The 22,950-nt window shown below is 42.4% G+C and overlaps 1 protein-coding gene and 1 long non-coding RNA gene across 2 annotated transcripts in view; one reads left to right on the top strand and one right to left on the bottom strand.

Moving 5' to 3' along the window:
- The first annotated feature begins 940 nt into the window (after positions 1–940).
- Positions 941–1,846, top strand: ORYCUNV1R1546 (vomeronasal 1 receptor oryCunV1R1546). Its single transcript, NM_001167345.1, has one exon. It carries the CDS (start codon positions 941–943, stop codon positions 1,844–1,846), a length of 906 nt encoding a protein of 301 aa, NP_001160817.1.
- Positions 1,847–2,898: 1,052 nt separating this feature from the next.
- The window catches only part of LOC138846662 (uncharacterized), a 104,242-nt gene continuing 84,190 nt past the window's right edge, over positions 2,899–22,950 (bottom strand). Inside the window, exon 3 of the long non-coding RNA XR_011384198.1 lies at positions 2,899–7,560. This is a non-coding gene — a long non-coding RNA (uncharacterized lncRNA). The remainder of the gene's footprint in view (positions 7,561–22,950) is intronic.

Here is a 22,950-nt window from a genome sequence, read left to right as displayed (position 1 = left end):
TATGCTTCCTTACCTTTCAATTATCTTGACCTATGGAAAATACCTTTATTTATTCATAGTAGACACAAGTATATTACAAGAAAAAAGTATGTTAGTTTCTATCTTACTTGATTTCACCACAGACTGGTGTCAATATTCCATCTTATAGGGCACACATGTTTTCACTAGTTGAGTGTCATTTTTCTTGGTACAAATACCAAATAATGTTTCTATTGTCTTCCCAATATACAGCCAATTTTGAGTTATCTAAGTAGAATTTTCAAGGAGAAAGGTTCCAGAAAATTATACTACAGTCATGTTCTCTTCATCTTAATATGATACCTAAATGCAAGTTATTATTGATGTGGGCTTATGGACCAACCCTTCATGCACAAAGGTAAGCTAATACACACCTAATGAAGAAACAAATACCAGCAGTATAAGATGGACAGACCAGGCATGAGAATAGCAAAGTATACATATGTCTCATTTGAAGAACACAGCTAAGCAGCTCTGTTAGAAGAACAAAGTGTTTAATGTGAAAGTGTTAGTACAAGCCCAGCCAGGTTCAACAGTCCATCAGCATATTAAAAAAAGTCAATTTAGACAAATCAGCAACATGAAGCTGCCTGCATGAACATTTTATTTCCAATGAAATGAAGCCTGCTGCCTTCTCATGTAGTTATCAAGAATACAGGAATTACTGCATGTGTCTCTCATGCCTGTAATTAGCATGGTACAAATAGCCTTAAAGATTATTTGGTAATGTGTTCAAAAAGTAATAACCAGTTATCACTAAGTATGAGCTGATGTAAATAAAGATTCATGTGAATAGAGAAAACTGAATTTTAGTTGATATTAATACATGGAGCTCATGCCCCACATTCCATAGAGGAATCTCAAGATGAGAGACAATAATCAGACACTGGGGGATGATGGGTCAGCCACTGGATACTTGATAATGGGGACAATCTTCTTATCACAAACTATTACAGGAATCCTGGGGAATTTCTCTCTTCTTTCCCATTATCTCTATCTCTACTTCACAGGATATAAGTTTAGACCCACAGATTTGATCATCAAACACCTGACTGTAGCCAACAGCTTAGCCATTCTCTTGAAAGCAGTCCCCCAAACCAAGACAGCTTTGGGTATGAAGCATTTTCTCAGTGATATTGGGTGCAAGCTTGTGTTCTATGTGCACAGAGTGAGCAAGGATGTGTCCACTGGCATCACCTGCCTCCTGAGTGTCTCACAGGCCATCACCATCAGTCCTAGTAAAAGTAGATGTGCCAAGTTCAAAGCAAAAGCTCCCAAGTACATTGGGTCCTGCAATATCCTCTGCTGGATGCTGAACCTGATACTAAATGTCATGGTGCCTGTGTATATGACTGGGAAACAGAAGGATAATAATATCACAGAGAATGTTGATCATGGATACTGTTATTCTGCAAATCCTGGAAAATCCACAGCATCCCTCTATGCAGCCCTGGTATGTTTTCAAAATATTTTCTTTGTGAGTCTCATGCTGTGGACTAGCAGCTACATGGTTTTCATTCTGTACAGACACAGGCAGCAGGTCCAATACATCCATGGGACCAATGTCAACTCCAGGTCCTCCCCAGAGTCCAGAGCCACCTACAGCATCCTTGTCCTGGTGAGCACATATGTGTCCTTGAGCACTCTCTCCTCCATCTTTCACATTTGCTTGACTGTTTTAAAGAATCCCAGTGTGTGGCTGGTGAACACTTCTGTACTAATCGCTGGGAGTTTCCCAGCTGTGAGCCCCTACATTCTCATGAGCCATGACTCCAGAGTACCCAATCTCTGCTGTGCCTGCACCAGGAATAACAAGTGCCCTACTTAGCATGAGCATGTAACCTGTATGCATGATCATATTTGGTATTCTTTAATACTTAAAAAATTTTATTTATTCCTTTATTTACTTGAGGGACAGAGATGGAGCTTGTTGTACTGTGATGCACCTCCCAAATGTGTATCCTGGACCTGGGTGGGGGTCAAAGATGGGAGCCATGAGCTCAATTGCTGGAGATATCTCCACTGCCTCCTTGGGTGAGTGTCAGCAGAACCTGCAGCTGGGGTCAGAGCTGGGTGTCAAACCCAGGCCCCCTGCTCCTGGAGAAAGTCATGGCATCTGCATGCTAACTGCTGGGCCCTACACCAGCCTCCACCTGTGAATTCTGGACTCCTTAATTCTTCTCAAAGTTTAAGTGTGTCTCTTAAAACAGTCCCCATACCACAGTGTGCTGGACAAACAGCTAGAATTTCTGTTCTAAAAAAAAAAAATGAAAGATCTCTGTGAGTGAGATCCCAGTGGAAAGAACGGCTCATCAAAGAAGGAGGTAACTTTCTCTGAAGGGAGGAGACAACTTCCACTTTGACCATGGCCTTGTCTAAATATGATCAAGGCTTCCATAGCCTTGGCATATCATAACAAGAGCCTAGGGTGATTACTGATGCCATAAACAAGAGTGTCAATTTGTTAAGTCAACAACAGGAGTCACTGTGCACTTACTCCTCATGTAGGATCTCTGTCCTTAGTGTGCTGTACATTGTGATTTAATGCTATAACTAGTACTCAAACAGTATTTTTCACTTTATGTTTCTGTGTGGGAGCAAACAGTTGAAATCTTTACTTAATGTATGCTAAATTGATCTTCTGTATATAAAGAGAATCGAAAATGAATCTTGATGTGAATGGAAGGAGAGAGGGAGTGGGAGAGGGGAGGGTTGCGAGTGGGAGGGACGTTATGGTGGGGGAAGCCATTGTAATCCATAAGCTGTACTTTGGAAATTTATATTCATTAAATAAAAGTTAAAAAAATAAAAAATAAATAAAAAAAGTAGACTACTTCAAATTTTTCTTGGAAAATGGGGTAAAAAGAACTTCCTTTTTTTTTTTTTTGACAGGCAGAGTGGACAGTGAGAGAGAGACACAGAGAGAAAGGTCTTCCTTTGCCATTGGTTCACCCTCCAGTGGCCACCGCGGCTGGCGCGCTGCGGCCGGCACACCGCGCTGATCCGATGGCAGGAGACAGGTACTTCTCCTGGTCTCCCATGGGGTGCAGGGCCCAAGCACTTGGGCCATCCTCCACTGCACTCCCAGGCCACAGCAGAGAGCTGGCCTGGAAGAGGGGCAACCTGGACAGAATCCAGCGCCCCGACCGGGACTAGAACCCGGTGTGCCGGCGGTGCAAGGCAGAGGATTAGCCTAGTGAGCCACAGCGCCGGCCCATTCCTTTTGATGCTAAACTTTTCTTAAATTCATGCCCCAAATTTTCTTGACACACATCCTTCTCAATCTTTCTGAAGCCCCTGTCGGCATGGTTTTGACAATTCTAAACTTGGTGGGAGGATCTTTACTATCTATCAATTTTTAATCTTGAAATTACAGGAGAATTTTCAAAGTTAATCATAGAGCAGTGACATAAAGTCTGCGACACCACCTGGACTGTAAGATGGCACTCCAACAAGACTGTTGTCATCTTATCAATGTTTTCTTGATCTGTATTAAATATTGTTAAAGTCAAGTGCATAGTTCTTACTCTGTACACAACAGTGGTTACTAAACCTGAATATCCCCAGCCTTCTCTCATGCCAGAAGTCACATTTCACACCCTACCCATTACCACCTCTGCTAGGTGACCATGACTCACATGAAAGGGAAGGCAGCTTGCAGCCCTCTATGTCATAATTGAAAAAACTTATCAAAAATCCATTAGGACTGGCCAGCACTGTGGCTCAATAGGCTAATCCTCTGCCTGCGGTGCTGGCACCTGGGTTCTAGTCCATGTCGGGGTGCTGGATTCTGTCCCGGTTGCTCCTCTTTCAGTCCAGCTCTCTGCTGTGGCCTGGGAGTGCAGTGGAGGATGGCCCAAGTGCTTGGGCCCTGCACCCGCATGGGAGACTAGGAGAAGCACCTGGCTCCTGGCTTCTGGTCAGTGCGGTGCACCGGCCACAGTGCACCAGATACAACAGCCCTTGTGTGGTGAACCAATGGAAAAGGAAGATCTTTCTCTCTCTCTCTCACTGTCCACTCTGCCTGTCAAAAAATACATTAGGACTGTGTTCATTCCTTATTTTATTTGTGAATTTATATATACCATTTCAGTTGTTGTAGAATATTAATTAGCATTGCTGTATAAGATTCCACTGTTGAAAGTTGACTTCTGTTCAATGTTTTTAAGTCAGATTCCATGAAACATTTCCAAAACAGTTTTCTTTCCTTTTCTATAGTTTTTTTTTAAACTTTTTGACAGGCAGAGTGGAAAATGAGAGAGACAGAAAGAAAGGTCTTCCTTTACCGTTGGTTCATCCTCCAATGGCTGCTGCAGTCGGCTATAAATCCCATACCTCCTATTTAAGATTTTTCAACCATTCATATAGAATCAACTGGCTGTGTCTTGGATAACATGTGATAATTTTATTTACTGAATAGTTTCAGTTATATGGAAAATGTCAGATTATGTTTTGTTATTTCTTACCTATGATTACGTTCCCAGGAGCATCACATCACCCTCAGAGCTGACTGTTCTTTGAAGACTTGTCACTCTCTACAGCTCTTCCTGATTCCTGAAGACTGCAGCAATACCTTGGGAATGGAACTCAGGGTCCAGGTATCTACAGTGGGTCTTTCAGCTCAGTCCTCTGTTGCTCTTGTGTTTTTAGGTCAGAAATCCACTCTGGTGGAGCTCATTTCCACATTAATCTCTCATCTTTCCCACTTCATTTATCAGCTTCTGTGTCATGGATCAAGGATTTTTGTGTAAAAAATGAACTAGAAAGATGTCAATAGTATCAAAATAGGAAAGAAAGGTCGATGTTTATGAACAACATATATAACAAAGCAAATGCATCCCACTTCATGGCACTACATTTCTCAGAAGGGAAAGGCAGACAAAGAGTTGGTAGGCACAAAATAGGGGGCCCTGAGAGAAATCTATCATACTTGATCCGTTAATTTGCAACAAAGTTAGCAAAAATACAATGTAGTAAGGAGAGTCCCTTCAATAAATGGTGCTGAGAAAACTGTACATCCCCATGTAAAATAATGCAGCTGTACCCATAAGACACACTACTGAAAAAATGTAAAATTATAAATATAAAACCTAAAAACCCATACAGGCAGGGAGGCAGCAAGCGAGGAGTAGCTGAGGTCATCAGGCCCTCCCTGCAGTCCTGCATGCACTGCCCAGCTCCTTCCCAGCCCATGCAGTAGAAAAGTATATCTCCTGCTAAATCAACTCTGACACCAGCATGGCTGCAGCCTCCAACCTGTGATCACTCTTAGCTCTCTATACAGTTGTTATAATAAATAACTGTAGATAGCAATGCAATCCAATCTTGCACTGAGCCGGGGCAAGGAACTGGGGAGTATTGTAGCCCTGCCCTGAGATTCCAGCCCAAGTGACTATTCAGTTAAACATGGCCACAGACACTGCCACCTATGATTCTAGGTCACATCAAGAAATGTAGAGTGCAGGCCACTCTAAAGTGTGCTGGAGTGTGTACTCTCACTTTCCATGCATAGCAATCTTCCTTTTCTACTACCTCTACCTATGTGTCATCCTCAAATTCATTCCTGTTAGAGATAAGAATCTGGATAAAGCTACCACATTGAAAAACCCAGGGGCAAAGGTCCCTGACCCTGGTCTTGGCAATGACTTTTGTTTTCTTGTTGAATATGACACCAAAAACACAGGAAACTAATACAAAATATGTGAGTAAGCACCAAAGTACAAAGGTGGGAATGTATATTAATGCAGCCACTGTGGAAAACAGTACAGTACACAGATTTCTTAGAATATAAAAAGATTTGCCATATGATCCAGCTAGCCCACTTCTCAGCATGTACCCAATAGACAGGATTCACTGTATCAAAAAGACAGTGGTGCTACCATCATTATAGCAGCACTGTTCACAACAGCCAAAATATGAAATTGCCCAAGGCATCCATCATAACATAAATGGATAAAGGGAATGTGGCAATGGAATACACAATTGAATATTATTCAGTTATAAAAAAGAACAAACTTCTACCATTTGCAACAAAATGCATGCAATTGCTGAACAGAATGCTAAGTAAATAAGGCAGACAGAGAATCACAGATACTGCCTGTTCTCCCTTGTATGTGGGAGATAAAGTTAAGACAACATTTTAACAGGAACTATCACAAAAAAAACTATCATGTCACATTTGGGGCATAAAATGTCTGAAGCTATGAAAAATCAAGCAGGGACTCAGAGCACCATGTCCATCACTGAGCACATGGAGGAAGCACACCGTGCACTGTCCAGGGTCACGGATCTAAAGTCTCACTCAGGAATTGGCAGCTAATAGTTAACAAGTTAGGAAAAAACAGTGGGTATTTTCTTCTAAAGACAAACACATAATTTTTTTTATTTTTGACAGGCAGAGTGGACAGTGAGAGAGAGAGAGGCAGAGAGAAAGGTTTTCCTTTGCCGTTGGTTCACCCTCCAATGGCCGCCACGGCCAGCGCGCTGCGGTAGGTGCACCACGCTGATCTGATGGCAGGAGCCACGTGCTTCTCCTGGTCTCCCATGGGGTGCAGGGCCCAAGCACTTGGGCCATCCTCCACTGCACTCCCTGGCCACAGCAGAGAGCTTGCCTGGAAGAGGGGCAACCGGGACAGAATCTGGCACCCTAACCGGGACTAGAACCCGGTGTGCCGGCACCGCAAGGCGGAGGATTAGCCTAGTGAGCCGCTGCGCCAGCGATGAACACATAAATTTGAACTCATATGATATCTCATTAACCATGTAATCAACCAAGACTGCTAAAAATCAAGCATAAAGAAAAACATGGGGAGATAAAATCATGATACACATTCAAATGGACTGAATTGGGGAGGTAACATATCTGATGTGGTAGTTAAGGGAAACATGAAACATGCCTGCTACATCACAGCTTCTCTGGGGAGGCTCATATATTTGTGAATGTCTATGGATGTTATTCTCTTTAGCTTCCTGTATTTACTGGAGAATAGAAAGAAAGGAAAATACTGGCAAAGCATTTTTGCTATAAAACCCCGATGTTCTCTGTGATTTCAAACAGACTGTTTTGAGTGTCAGACAAACCCAGTGGATTCTCATGTAAGCTATGCTCATCACTGCACCTGTATTCTTCACTGCACCTGTATCTCTGAAAACCTTTCTGAGGAGCATTCTCCCCATCACTCTGCTCATTACATGAATGATGCTGCACTTAGAAGTCTGAAGTTTGGGGAAGAACTCACCCTGCAGTAGAAAGACATCTTCCATGAATCCAGGGAGACACAGGAGCTTCCCTGTCAGTCCCTCTCATGTCAGACTCAGGATCTCTTGCTCCCTCCTCATCAGACCACCTACTCTACCTGAGAACAGGTAGAGCCACTTTAAGAAGAGACTTTTGGGGCCAGCGCCATGCCTCACTTGGTTAATCCTCTGCACACTGGCATCCCATACAGGCACCGGGTTCTTGTTCTGGTTGCTCCTCTTCCAGTCCAGCTCTCTGCTGTGTCCCAGAAAGGCAGTGGAGGATGGTGTTAAGTGCTTGGGCCCCTGCAACGGCATAGGAGACCAGTAAGAAGCACCTGACTTCTGGCTTCAGATCAGCGTAGCTCTGGCCATAGTGGCCATTTGGGGAGTGAACCAATGGAAAAGTCCTTTCCCTCTGTGTCTCTCTCACTGTCTATAACTCTACCTGTCCAAAAAAAAAGACTTTCACAGCCTTTCTGGAGATTGTTAACTACAGCTTGTAACATTATTTGATAATTAGCAAGAGGGAAATTTTTACAAATATCTTTAATATCCAACTTTTCTTTCAGTGCAGCTTAGGTGAAAAGATAATTGCAGATCTGCAGGGAGGGGAGGTCACAGGCACACTCCATTTCTAGTGCTCCAGCTGCCTCCAGCCCACCCAGTGCTGACTCTGGTGACCTTCCACCAAGGACTGTCTTGGCATTGGAGAGAAATTGGGGATTTTCTATGTCAGTGAGAAAGAGCGAGGCCTCAGGCAAGGAGGTGTGTCAGAAGTCTGGGTGAGTGATCAGGTGTGAAAGGGTATTGTCCTGTATTTGCTTCTGGGCCTGTGCCCCTGCCTCACAGGAAGCAGAAAGGATTTTAGTATGTATGGTGAGCTAGGACAGGGATATGGGGTCCTACACCCTGCTCCAGTTCCTTGTGGATCCTGATGTACTCTGGTGTCATGCATATTGATATTGATTCCTGGTGTTTAATGAAAATTATCATGCCATCTGGTAGTAATGTACTTAAGGACTATAGGTCTAATATATTCTCTGTTCAGTTTTCTGTACAGGACTCATAGACTCTACTTTCAGAATTAGAAAGGCTGTTGTGTAACCCAAGATGCTTATAATATAGACAAGGACAAACCTCAGAATCTTATAATCCTGGGATGAAAGAGTGGCTTTCAGTGGCAACTGCTGAAATAAAAGCATTTTCTCCAACCCTGTTATATGAATTGCTCAATGGAGATGACGATTATTTCCTGTTGAAAATCCCCATGATTCCCTGATTATGGTAAGATTATGTTTCTTGTTTAAGGGGAGCCTAAGAATATAGTAGTGTCATCCTGTAGTAATGAGTTCAGATAGCAGCTTTCAAGCACAAATGTTGTTTGCTCTGGGCTGAAATATTTTCATTTCAACCTTGAGCTCCACATTGTCATGTGATAAAATATATAAGATTTGACAATAGAGATTGTGTGTGTTATACAAAGCTTACACTTCAATACTTTTCAAAAACATGACTTGCAGGAAAATAGTTATACTTAACTATTAGTAAAGACATAAGTATATTATATGAACATGGTAATACATAGTTTCTACCATATTTGATTTCACCAGAATGGTGTTAATGTCACTTCATACAGGGCTCAATATATTTTCAGTACCTGAGTGTTAGTACCTGAAGTAAGATATAAGTAAAGAGATACGATGGTGTATCTAGGCATAAAAGGAATTTTAGAATCTGCCAGCTAAATCATGGTTTCACTTCTGAGGGCTCACAACCCTCCATATACCATTGATATTATTCTCTTTAGCTTCTGAGTCCACCTGAGATGAGAAAGAAGGATTCATACTCGTAGAGAATGCTTTTGCATACAATCCCCACATCCTCTGTAATTCCAAAGAAACTTCCATGGAGTAACAGAGAAATCCAGTGTTTGCTTTTGTTAGTGCCTATTAAGTGATTTATTTTTTCCAAGGGGCTGTACCAATTCTTTGTTTATAATTTTTTTTCATAGATGCAATTCCTTCCATCTTTCTTCCTTCCTTTATTTCTGCTTATCACTTTTTTATTTTTATTTATTTTTTATTTTTGACAGAGTGGACAGTGAGACAGAGAAAGGTCTTCCTTTTGCCGTTGGTTCACCCTCCAATGGCCTCTGCCGCCAGCGTGCTGTGGCTGGTGCACCACATTGATCCAAAGGCAGGAGCCAGGTACTTATCCTGGTCTTCCATGGGGTGCAGGGCCCAAGCACTTGGGTCATCCTCCACTGAACTCCCTGACCATAGCAGAGAGCTGGCCTGGAAGAGGGGCAACCGGGACAGAATCTGGCACCCCAACCAGGACTAGAACCCGGTGTGCCGACACCGCAAGGCAGAGGATTAGCCTGTTGAGCCACGGTGCCAGCCTGTTTATCACTTTTTCTATTAATATGAAAATAGCAATGTTTTCTTCCTCTTCTTTAAACATTATTTACTTATTTGAAAGGCAGGGCTACAGATAGAGGGAGAAATCACCTATCAGCATGTTCACACCCCCAAATAACCCCAATGGTGGGGGCTGTGCCAGGCCAAAGCCAGGAGCTACATGGGGGTTGCCCATGTGGGGTGGCAGGGGCCCAACCACTTGAGCCATCTTGTTACTATTCTCAGGCCATTAACAGGGAGCTGCATCTGAAGGGGAGCAGTAAAAGACAAAAACAGGCATCCATATAGGATGCAGCCACTGCAGGCAGTGGCCTTTTGCCAGCTATCCACAACACCAACCCAAAAGCAGTGTTTTTATGTAAACTATGGTTCTCACAATCTCAATTGCACCTGTGTCTCTGAAACCCTTTCTGAGGAGCAGGTTCCCCACTGCTCTGCTCATTACATAAATGATGCTGAGCTTAATGGTCTGAAGTTTGGGGAAGAACTCACTCTGGGGTAGACAGAAATCTTTTGTGAATCCTGGGAGAGGGAGACACAGGAACTTCACTGCCTGTACCTCCCATGTCAGACTCAAAATCCCCTGCTCCCTTCAGGTCAGACCCTGTCTGTTCAGGGGAGCTGAGAAAAGGAAGAGTCACTGTGAGAGTCTAACAGTCTCCTTTGTGGTAATAACTACAATGATGCACTGGTTCCTGATAGCAAGAGTGGAAAAATTTCACTGTATTCTCAGATACCTAATTTTACTGTCACTGCAGCTACAGATGAAAAGATAATTGCATTCTTCAGGGAGGTGAGATCACACACAAAAATGCATTTCTAGTGCTCCATCTGCCTCCAACCCACTCCACACAACTCTGGTGACCTTTGTGCCAACGCTTGTCCTGGAGGCTGAAAGAAACTGGGGATTTTCTATGTCATTGTGCATGAGAGAGCAGCTTTCAGCAAGGAGGAGTATCTGGAGTCTGGGTGAGTGATCAGCTGAAAAAGGGGATTCTCCTGTGCTTGCTGCTGTTTCTGTGCCCCAGCCTCATAGGCTCATAGGAAGCAGGAAGGATTCTGGGATGTGTGCTGAGCTAGGACAGGGAGATTGGATCCTGCACCCTACTCCAATCCTGGGGGCTCCTAATGTAATTCAGTGTCATCCACACATGACACTGGTTCCTGGTTTAAAAGAAATAACCCTTGGGGTAGGCACTGTAGCTCAGTAGGCTGACCCTCTGCCTGCACTGCCAGCATCCCATATGGACACTGGTTCTAGTCCTGGCTGCTCCACTTCCAATCCAGCTCTCTGCTAGGGCTGAGAAGGAGTGGAAGATGGCCCAAATCCTCGGGTCCCTGCACCCAGATGTGAAACCAGGAAGAAGCTCTTGGCTTCAGATTAGCCCAGCTCAAGTCATTGTGGCCACCTGGAAAATAATCCGGCAAATGGAAGACCTTTTTCTCTGCCTCTCCCTCTCAGTCTGGAACTCTACTTCTTAAGTAAAAAAAAAAAAAATCTAAAAAAAAGAAAACCCAAAATAATCCTGAGATCTGGTCCTAATGTATTTAAAGACTGTGGTTCCTGTAAATCGTCTGTTCCATCTACTGGATGAGAGTCATAGACTGAACTTTCAGAATTATCAGAGATGTACATCTATCTGTCATGTGCTTATGATAAAGACTTGGAAAACCTACAGGAATCTTCTAATACAAGGAAGTAACTGTTGATTCCAGGGGGCAGTGGCTGGAATAGCAAGGTTCTCCCTAACTCTGTTGTCTGAATCCTCAATGCAGTCAGTGACAGTTTCCTACTGAAAACATCCTTGGTACCATGGACATGGTAAGATTTTTTCCCATGTTTATGTAAGGGAAGACTGTTAAGCCACATGAAGGCATGTCCTGTAGAGATGGATGTCACTTGGCAACTGCCAAGTTCAAATGTGTCATCCAGCATTTGTTCTGAATTGGAAATATTTTCATGTCAATAACAAGCTCCACAGTTTCAAGTGACCAACTACACAGGATCAGACACCCTAGATATTCCAAGTGGTCTTCATTCCCTAGTACTGAGTAACCTTTAGAAATCCTTAACTATCGTTCACAATTTAAGTGCAGGATAGTAAAGCGGTAATACTCAGTTTCCACCATACATGACTTCATCACAGACAGTGTCTCCTGTCCCATAGTCTACAGCAGAACCTGTTACAAGCACTGAGGTATCAGTTTCCAGTACTAAAAGGCCAAGTACTATTTGTATTGCCTTCCTAATATATAACCAATTTGACTTATTAAATACAATTTGTCATGGAGAAGGGCATCAGAAAAAATATTACATATGTATATATGTATAAATATATATGTATAGATGTATATGTACTACACATCTTCAAAAGAAACTAAATCCTTAATCAATGCTTATGTTGGCTTCTGCTGCAATCTTTATGTATAGAGTAAAAGTTCCACTAAAAACTGAAAAAAATTACCACTAGCTTGCAACAAATTGACAGCATGATAAAATATGTATGAATCTGTGTTATTTGAAGAATGCAGCTAACTAGTTTTGTAAGAATAGCAAGATGGTTAACTAACCTACTCTCTTATGAGAGCATCCAGGTTCATTTCACCACATTACACATTAAGAAGTTTAAATTCAGACAAATAGCTGGCCTATAGCCCCCTAAAGGATAATTTTATTTCAAATGAAAGGAATACTGCTGCCTTTCATGGAGTTAGGAATACAAGGATTACTCTCAAGTCACCTCATATTTGTAAGTAGCCTTAGTGACATATTCAACTCTTTTGAAACATGATGTAAATAAACACTTAAAGCATCTATGGCTAAGTATCACACATTAGAGAGCCTTACAAACAGAATCAGTGAAACAGAAGAGTGAACATCAGACTTAGAAGACAGAGCACAGGAAAATATACAATCAAACCAAAGAAAAGAAGAGGACATTAGAAATCTAAAATGTATTGTTGGGAATCTACAGGATACTATTAAAAAACCCAACATTCGGGTTCTAGGAGTTCCTGAAGGCATGGAGAGGGAGAAAGGATTAGAAGGCCTTTTTAGTGAGATACTTGCAGAGAACATTCTGGGTTTGGAGAAGGACAGAGACATCCTAGCACAGGAAACTCATAGAACCCCTAATAAACATGACCAAAGGAGATTCTCACCACGACACGTTCCAATCACACTCACCACAGAAAACACCAAGAAAAGATTCTAAAATGTGCAAGAGAGAAATGTCAGATTACTCTCAGAGGATCTCCAATTAGACTCACAGCAGACTTCTCATCAGAAACCCTACAGGCTAGGAGGGAATGGCAAGACATAGGCCTAGAACTAAGAGACAAAAACTGCCAGCCCAGAATATTATAACCTGCAAAGCTCTCATTTGCGAATGAAGGTGAAATAAAGACCTTTCATAGCAAACAGAAATTGAAAGAATTTGTCGCCATTCGTCCAGCCCTGCAAAAGATGCTTAAAGATGTATTACACACAGAAACACAGAAACACGGTCATCAATATGAAAGAAGGTAAAGGAAGGAAACCGCACAGCAAAAGATCACAGGAAGTTCAAAGAATATATTAGAAAATATCTTTGGGAAATGGCTGGGCAAAGTTACCACTTATCAATAGTCACATTGAATGTTAATGGCCTGAACTGTCCAGTTAAAAGACACAGATTGGCTGATTGGGTTGAGGAACAAAACCCATCTACTTGCTGCTTACAAGAAACACATCTTTCAAACAAAGATGCATACAGACTGAAAGTGAAAGGCTGGAAAAAGATATACCATGCCAACAGAAATGAAAAAAGAGCGGGCGTAGCCATCTTAATATCAGACAACATAAAGTTTAACACAAAAAAGAATGGCTCACATTCAGAAATCTACCAACAATAGATACTGGAGAGGAAGTGAGGAAAAAGGGACACCAACCCACTGTTGGTGGGAATGCAAACTGGTTAAGCCACTATGGAAGTTAGTCTGGAGTTTCCTCAGAAACCTGAAGATAACCCTACCATACAACCTAGCCATCCCACTCCTTGGAATTTACCCAAAGGAAATTTAATTGGCAAACAAAAAAGTGGTCTGCAGCTTAATGTTTATTGCAGCTCAATTCACAATAGCTAAGACCTGGAACCAACCCAAATGCCCATCAACAGTAGACTGGATAAAGAAATTATGGGACATGTACTCTATAGAGTACTATACAGCAGTGAAAAACAATGAAATCTGGTTATTTGCAACAAGATGGAGGAATCTGGAAAACATTATGCCGAGTGAATTAAGCCAGTCCCAAAGGGACAAATATCATATGTTCTCCCTGATCGGCGACAACTAACTGAGCACCACAGGGGAAATCTGTTGAAGTGAAATGGACACTATGAGAAACAGTGCCTTGATCAGCCCTTGTCCTGACTATTGATGTGTAATGTGATACTTTATCCCTTTTTTTTGTTTGTTTGTTCTAGTACTATTGGTTGAACTGTGTAATTAACACACAATTATTCTTAGGGGTTTATTTTAACTGAAAAGTGTTCCCTGTTAAATATAAGAGTGGTAATTAGAGAGGGAGGAGATGTACAATTTGGGACATGCTCAATCGGACGTGCCCCAAATGGTGGAGTTAGAAATGTGCCAGGGGATTCCAATACAATCCCATCAAGGTGGCATGTACCAATGCCATCTCACTAGTCCAAGTGATCAATTTCAGTTCACAATTGATCACACTGATAGGTCTAAGAGTCATAGGGATCACAAAAACAAGACTAGTGTCTGTGAATACTAACTGATAGAATCAAAAAGGGAGAGAATGATCCAACATGGGAAGCGGGATACACAGCAGACTCACAGAATGGCAGATGTCCTAAATAGCACTCTGGCCTCAGAATCAGCCCTTAAGGCATTCGTATATGGCTGAAGAGCCCATGAGAGTATTTTAGACATGGAAAGCCAAGACACTCTGGAAAAAAAAAAGACCTAAATGAAAGATCTCTGCAAGTGAAATCCCAGTTGAAAGAATGGGGCCATCAAAGAAGGAGGTACCTTTCTCTGAAGGGAGGAGAGAACTTCCACTTTTACTATGACCCTGTCTGAATAAGATTGAAGTTGGCAAACTCAAAAGGATTCCATAGCCATTGGAACTCATGACTAGAGCCTAGGGAGATTACTGATGCCATAAACAAGAGTGTCACATTGTTAAGTCAACAACAGGAGTCACTGTGTACTTACTTCTCATGTGGGATTTGTCTTTCATGTGTTGTCCAATGTGAAGTAATGCTATAACTAGTACTGAAACAGTGAAACAGTTTGCACTTTGTGTTTCTATGTGGGTGCAAACTGATGAAATCTTTACTTAATATATACTAAATTGATCTTCTGTATATAAAAGATAATTGAGGCCAGCGCTGCAGCTGAATAGGCTAATCTTCCACATTGCAGCGGCAGCACACCGGGTTCTAGTCCTGGTCAGGGCGCCAGATTCTGTCATGGTTGCCCCTCTTCCAGGCCAGCTCTCTGCTATGGCCTGGGAAGTGCAGTGGAGGATGGCCCAGGTGCCTGGGACCTGTACCAGCAGGGGAGACCAGGATAAGCACCTGGCTCCTGCCTTCGGATCAGCGGGATGCGCTGGCCGCAGCGCGCTGTCCACGGCGGCCACTGGAGGGTGAACCAATGGCAAAAGGAAGACCTTTCTCTCTGTCTTTCTCTCCCACTGTCCACTCTGCCTTTTAAAATAAAGATAATTGAAAATTAATCTTGATGTGAATGGAATGGGAGAGGGAGCAGGAGATGGGAGGGGTGCAGGTGGGAGGGAAGTTATGGGGGGTAGCCATTGTAATCCATAAAGTGTACTTTGGAAAATTATATTTACTAAATAAAAGTTTAAAAAAAAAACAAAATAAAACAAGACAAAAAAGTGAATATTTTCCTTATTTTCATAAGATTTTCCTAAATCAGCAGATGAAAAGTTCATGGAATGTTTTTGCTCTTTTAGTCCACATATTTTAACTATCATAATGGTACCTCAAAAAGGTTTTTGGGAAGATGGAATTAAGTAATAAGTTTATTTTGGTGCAAAAGATTTTTGAAAGCCAAGGATGGTTGTTGTTACATGCATTTTCCAAAAAACTTTTGAAAACACTTCATCTGCATGCATTTCAGTTTTCACTTTGACAGTTCTATCTTCAGAATCTACCAGTTTGTATCCTGGAAAATACAAGAGTTAGTCACAGTGTAGCTACCTAATACCTTTAAGTGCCCCCATGGACTTCCTTATGACACTCCAGCAGTAATCAATCAACATCCTACCAATTTTTAATATCTTTTGTAGACAATTTAGTGTCACACACACAGGTCTGGAACTGACATCTCATTGAAATTCCACAGCTACATTTTTCTGGATCAAGAACTAGAAAGTGGCTGACCTCCACCACCCCAGGCACTGCATTTCTTTTTTTTTTTTTTTGAAGGTTTTCATTTAATGAATACAAATTTCATATGTATAGCTTTTAAGGGTATGGTGAGTCTTCTTCCCATTCCCACGCTCCCACCCTACTCCCATCCCACCTCCTACTCCCTCTACCATTCTTCATTAAGATTCATTTCTAATTGACATTATATACAGAAGACCAACACTATACTAAGAATTCTTTTTTTTAAACACTGAGGTCTTTTATTTAATAAATATAAATTTTGAAAGTACAAATTTTGGATTATAGCAGTTTTTACCCCATAACCACACTCCATCCACAAAAAAATCTCATCTCCCACTCCTTCTCCCATCCCATTCTTCATTGATTCATTTTTAATCATCTTTATATACAGAAGATCAATTTAGTATATACTAAGTAAAGGTTTCAACAGTTTGTACCCACACAGATACACAAAGTATAAAGTATTGTTTGAATACTAGTTTTACCATTAATTCGCATAGTACAACACATTAAGGACAGAGATTCTACATGGGGAGTAAGTGTACAGTGAATCCCATTGTTGATTTAACAACTGACACTCTTATTTATGACGTCAGTAATCACCCGAGGCTCTTGTCATGAGTTGCCAAGGTTATGGAAGCTTCTTGAGTTCACAAACTCTGACCTTATTTAAGCAAGGCCATAATCAAAGTGGAAGTTCTCTCCTCCCTTCAGAGAAAGCTACCTCCTTCTTTGATGGGCTGTTCTTCCTGCTGGGATCTCACTAACAGCGATCTTTCATTTAGGTCATTTTTTTGGCACAGTGTCTTGGCTTTCCATGTTGATCCTTTTTTTTTAAGATTTTATGTATGTGTTTGAAAGATTCAGCAATACAAGGGAAACACAGAGAGCAAGAGAAAGAGAAGGAGAGAGAGACTGGGATCAAGAAAAAAGTATACGGGGGTTGGTGTTGTGCTGAAGCGGGTTAATGTCCTGGCCTGAAGTGTTGGCATTGCATATGGGTGCCGGTTTGAGACATGACTGCTCCACTTCCAATTCAGCTCTCCGCTATGGCCTGGGAAAGCAGTAGAGGATACTGAAATCCTTGGGCCCCTGAACCCAGGTGGGAGACCCAGAAGAAGCACCTGGCTCCTGGCTCTGGATTGGCACAGCCGATGTTCTTCTTAAAAAAAATAAACAGGAAAAAATGTAACAAATCATCTCAAAATATATTAGTAGTTTAATAACCTGTAGTAAAGACAGACTGTACACAAGACCAATATAACAAACATAACACATCCCCCTTTGAGACCCAATAAGTTTCTAACAGTTTTGATAAAGTTAGGATACTGATAAGGATATGATGTTCTGCAAATGGGAATTATAAGGGCCCCTCATGGGACGGGTTAGGGAATGAAAGAATACTCCATGGCACACAGAGTAAATTTGTTTACCATGTGGGGGACAAGGAGGAATAACTTTACATTCCACTCTCCTATTCTTAAGGTATGAGAAATAGGATTGAAATAAGCAACCTGAAAATGCTTTGCTTGGTGTTCATTCTCTTCCTGGAGCAGAATGTTCACAAGCTGAGACCTTGAGAGATCTGAAAATGTGGCACCATTCTTTGATTGAGTTGAAAGCAGCCAGCAACCTGCTGGACACTAACCAAATGGGCCTGGCTTGTGCCATCCTTCCTAGCACAGAGTTGAACTCACACACTGTGTTCCCTGGTCACTTCCCTCTCTTCTCAGACTTTGGCAGCATTAAAGATTCATGGGAGTTTTCAGAAGGAGAAGAACTGACTTTTATAGCTCTCTTGGACACAAGTGACTCTCCTTCCTATCCTCTGTGGTTCAGTGGAAGAGGAGGTGATAGGTGAAAAACAGACTGAAAGTGCCCAGGTCTATGTGGCTTCCCATGGGTGCCTGCATGGGCAGCAAGAACATGAAGCTTAGGACTTGGCTGTCCCCACATTCTAGACAGTGCAAGAAAAGGGAGGCGCAGACTTAGGGGGGAAGAGATGAATGATAAAACCTCCCCACGGTCCTTGCTAGCCTCCAGCTCACTTCATCTGCAGAACTGAATTCTCCACACCCATGCCCAGGGGACAGTGTAACCTTGCTGCCACCTCCATATGGGAAAGGATTCGAAATGGCCTTGTGCCACTGAATATTCTAAGTGCAAATGCACCCCCCTTCAATCAGCTGTCACACAGCACATTCTCCTGCTCACTGAACTGAGTTCATGTTAAGTTGGCTTCATTGAAGATAATAATTACAGAATTCTTATTAGAAATGACATTTTAAACTTTATTGACATTTAAAAAATTAATATATAGAGAATAGATTAATGTAGTTCATGGGTAACAATTCCAAGAATATAATATGGCCTTCCTCCTCTATTCCTGCTTTCCTCCCTCTCTACCTCCTTCCCACCCACTTCCTTTTTTTTTTCTTTTGAATTTTTGTGATAACATACTTTTAAATCTTTTGCTCCCCCACTCACGGAGAAACAACACCGAACCCTGCGCTTTTCTTTTTCCTGGCCCTTCCCGGGTTTGCTGCTGGCCCCCCCACCTCTGTGGAGGGGCGTCACCCCCGCCGCTTTACCCGCTTCCACAGAGGAGCGGCACACCGCCAGCCGGCTCTCTCAGGGGTTGCTCAGATGTTCCTCAGATGTTCCTGGTGCATGTTGTCTCTCTCCTCCTTTATAGTCCTCTTCCACCAATCCCAACTCTGCTGCCCACACGCGAAGCCTGCTGCTCTTCTGCAATCAGGAGTAGGATCAGCACCTGCAGCTTATTAGTTGAATTGGTGAGGCAGCTGTGTAGAAGTTGTTTACTTTCTCTCAGCACCATATGATGGGAGAGCAGATGCATAGAATTAGTCTTAGCAGTTTCAGTAATTTAGTCTAGTCTTGGTTGCTCCCCACATAACTCCCTTTATATTCACTGGCCTAGTGCTTCACTGAATGAAGAGTTCGTCAAGTAAAAAGTTGAGTGACCATTTTTCAGCATGAATACAGACAAGGACTATAAAAAGAAATCAAATCTAAAAGATTCAATTTCACTCATAGACTTTAAAGAATTTTATGCGCTCTCTATATTAATTACCACAAATCAGAAAATGCATCTTATACTTGTCTCTTGGCTCTGGCTTATTTCACTAAGCCTAATGATTCTCAGTTGGGAAATTCAAGATTCCAAGGAATGAAAATTTGAAAACAGCCTATTTATCACCAACAGGAGACTTCTTTCTTCACTTCTGTGAACTTGCAATTTTTAAATTTTAAAGGAGAGAACAAATTACATGTATTTCATGAATACAGATTTAGGAGCACAGTGATACTTCCTACCCTACTTTCCCACCGACCTCCCTCCTCTCCTTTCTTATTCTGCCTTTAAATTTTTTCAAACATCTTTCAGTTTATGTGTTTTATGTTAAGGTCAAAATTTTCTTGAATATATGGTTTATGTGGGAAAACTCACAGGCTATACTTAAAATACAACAGCAATGCAAAATGAAATGCCTGATTTTAACTATGTATGTATAACTGTATTTCTGAATAACTGGAAGGTTATTATTAGGATCATTATGAGCACTAGTTCCTAGATAGGGGGATTGGTATTATGGGTTAGGAGTTGTAGGAGTTATGTTAGTTCTTATTCAGCAATATAATGGGTATTTTAAACTCTGTTATATAATTTGGAAAATGCTGTACTTCATAACAATCAGATAGAACCAGTACTTGGAATGTGCTAGTCTTCGACATAAGACAAAAGATCTCTCTTGCTTTCTCTATTATACTGGGAGGATTCCTGCTCTACCGAGAACTAGAGGAGAAACCTTTTAATATGTTACAGCCATTCAACTGGGTTGATAAGGTCACATTACACCATGAAACTCCTATCATTAGACATCTAGCTTGATGAAGTTATGATTCTTGCTAGGTGAAGTAGATGTGCTATCTGATTGGAAAGGTAAGCTCTCACATTAAAGGATCCACTTCAAAGCCTTGTTGTTCTGGTCCAGATAACTCTATCACATGGTTTCTCATAATGCATCTGTAGATGTCTGAAACATTCAGAAGGGAACTTTTTTTTTGTCAAAGAGAGTTTACAACTCTTCTTTTTCAGAACATTCAGGCTGCTCATGTGCATTGAACAGTATCATTTAGAAGTGCATTTTCTTCATCCTTACCAACATAAAGGCTGTTGTGTATCCAATAAGCCCTAAAAACAGCCCTGCTGTCCCTCCTCTCAACCTCTCAGGACATGACCCCAGCTCAGTGTCACAGACAACACCTCCTTCCTGGCTTTCACTTGCCTTTCCAGTGGTGGTCAAGAATCAGGCTGTAGTCATGAAAATATGGGCTGGACTGACCCACCCCAGTCAGTGCACACACAGCAGGCCATGTACTGCCTCAGTGGAACACAACCTGGTTCCAGTCCCCAGAAATGGGTCAGGAAATCACAATACTGAACACTGGAGGTTCTGTTCCACATTAGGTTCTCCTGGCCACTTTCTTAACGTTCCACCCTAGCTCCAGCCTCACAGGAGTTGACTGTCCCTCTGCAAAAACAGAAACCACCTGAACCAGCACAAAGGAAAGTGTGGGTCGAGACCGAGTTAGCTAAGCACTGCTGCCCAAAGATGTGGGGATCCCATTAAACACATCTGGTGTCCCCCAATGAGAAACTACCATATGGCCAAGCCAGGCTGGGATTTATCCACCTTGACCCTTTCCCAATGTCAGTGGTGATGAAGGTGTTGCAGCCTCCAGCCCACTTCCATGTGCTTCAAGCTAAAGAATGGCAGCCCCACCCCTCACACACCCATCAATCTCACAGCACTGCTTGTGCCCACTGAAGACTGTCCATCCCTCCCTCCTGGGAAGGCTGCACTCTTGTCTGGACTTCTGTAGGATGAGAGTTGGCTACAGAAGGCAGCTGTTTCAGAACCAATCTATAATTCATAAGCAACACACATCCTTTCATGAAAGTGAGTCTTTTTTTTGTAAAGATTTATTTGAAAGGCAGAGCGGCATACAAAAAGGTCTTCCAACTCCAGACTCATTCTCAAGAAGGCCAAAAGATTCTGGGCTGGGCTAGGCCAAACCAAGAGCCTGGAACTCCATCCAGGTCTTCCTCATAGGTGGCAGGGGTCCAAGGCCTTGGGCCATGTTCTGCAGTTCTCCCAGTGAGTCATGGATTAGAGAGAGGGATTAGAAGCAGAGCAGCTAAGACTCAAACCATTGCTCCAAGTGGGATGCTGGCCTCACAGTGAGGGGCTTAACTCACTCTATCATCATGCCAGCCTTTACAAAAGTGGCTCTGAGATTGTCCTCTATGCTTCCATATGCATGGATCTGTGTTTGCAACTCACAGGCATTATGTGGTCAAATCATTATGTGGTCACATGAATTATTGTGGTCAAATCCTGGATTGGGTGTGATGAGTCCCATCTTATATGTAGATGGTGGAATGGTGCATACCTTTTTTTAAAAGGCAGAATTTTGCTTCTGTAATGTATTTGATCACTTGGATTTTACTTATTCTGAACATGAGAAGATATCAAGTGATCTATAAAGATACAGGCCTTAATGGAGACCATGTTTTATTGAAAATTTCACCCAGGAAATTTTAAGTCCTTTCATGCCCTTTATTTATTACTGTGACTGGGTGTCAAGAAATAGTGATTCCCCAGGAGCAGGAGGAGCAGCCACCTTGATCTCTGTCATCCTCTGAGCTCCTCTGAGAAACAAAGATGGAGTTGAGGATGGAGACTGAGAGGAGGCAATTCCTAACTGATCAGTTACATTAGCGAGTACCTGCACTGGTCAAAATTGGTACCAACACTCAGAATAGAGGGAACAACTACAGTGAAGACTCAGGAAAAACTGGACTCTGGAGATAAAGGATGTAGGGCCAGCAGCACAAGGGAGGTCTCTAAGGACATTCTTCAAGGCCCATGAGGGAGCTGGGCTCTTTCGGCACCCTGTGCATTTCCAGTTTGCACAGTGGTTCTTGATGTCCAGTCCTAGGGCCTTGGTGCTGCCCAGAGGGCAACTTGGCAGAGGGGACTCTGGGTGCAGGTCACTGCATGTGCTTCTGCAATGAATTGGGAGAGAAGGGAGAGGATGAAAGGGAGGAGAGATGACCAAGGGTGCAAGGCAGCGACGGCTGGGCTTGGTTGAGTCATAGATTCTGCTCCTGTTACCCTACCATCTCCACCACCCTACCTGCATATCTCACAGCCTGATCCCATTTTGCCTCCCTGTGCTTGTGATCCCTGCTCAGCACCTGGGTTCCTAGCCGCCCCAACCTCTACCTCTGCCTTGGGCCACAGGTTGCCCCTAGGACCCACATGTGACACCTGTCAGTCTCTCTGTCATTATCCTTTTGCCTCTCATAGACAATAAGTCTCATGTGCCATTTACCTACTCTGAGATTGAGCTGGGGGCAAAAGTCCAATGCTTTTTAAGTGAAATCTCATCTTCTTCTTTTGCTTGTATCCCATTGAATATCCTCCTCAGAGGATGTGCTGTTATAATTGTCTGCTAACTGAAATGTTTCATCAGCTCAGTGGCATATGATTTGTGGAAAATGTACTTTGCAGTAGGAAAGATTCTCAGGTATCGCAAAACCCAGGACACATGAGCATGAGGAAGTCCATCTTGTCGCAGATCCCAGCAGGAGCTGCTCCCTCCCTGTGTGACCCGGTCTGTCTCCAGGCATGAGGGAAATGAAGGAGACTCTCAGAGACTGCCATTGTCTCTTGGCAGATGGTAACTAAAACCTCTGATTGGTTTTTGGTCACAAGGAACTGGGGAACATTTTTCACAAATATTCTCACTGTCCCAGG

The sequence above is a fragment of the Oryctolagus cuniculus genome, chromosome 18 (genome assembly GCF_964237555.1).
Source record: "Oryctolagus cuniculus chromosome 18, mOryCun1.1, whole genome shotgun sequence".
NCBI lineage: Eukaryota > Metazoa > Chordata > Mammalia > Lagomorpha > Leporidae > Oryctolagus > Oryctolagus cuniculus.
The sequence above is the reverse complement of the archived record's forward strand: the minus strand, read 5'-3'. Positions and strand labels throughout refer to the sequence as shown.

Coding starts and splice junctions, on each gene's coding strand:
- ORYCUNV1R1546 (NM_001167345.1), top strand. CDS start 941: ATGGGGACAATCTTCTTATCACAAACTATTACAGGAATCCTGGGGAAT.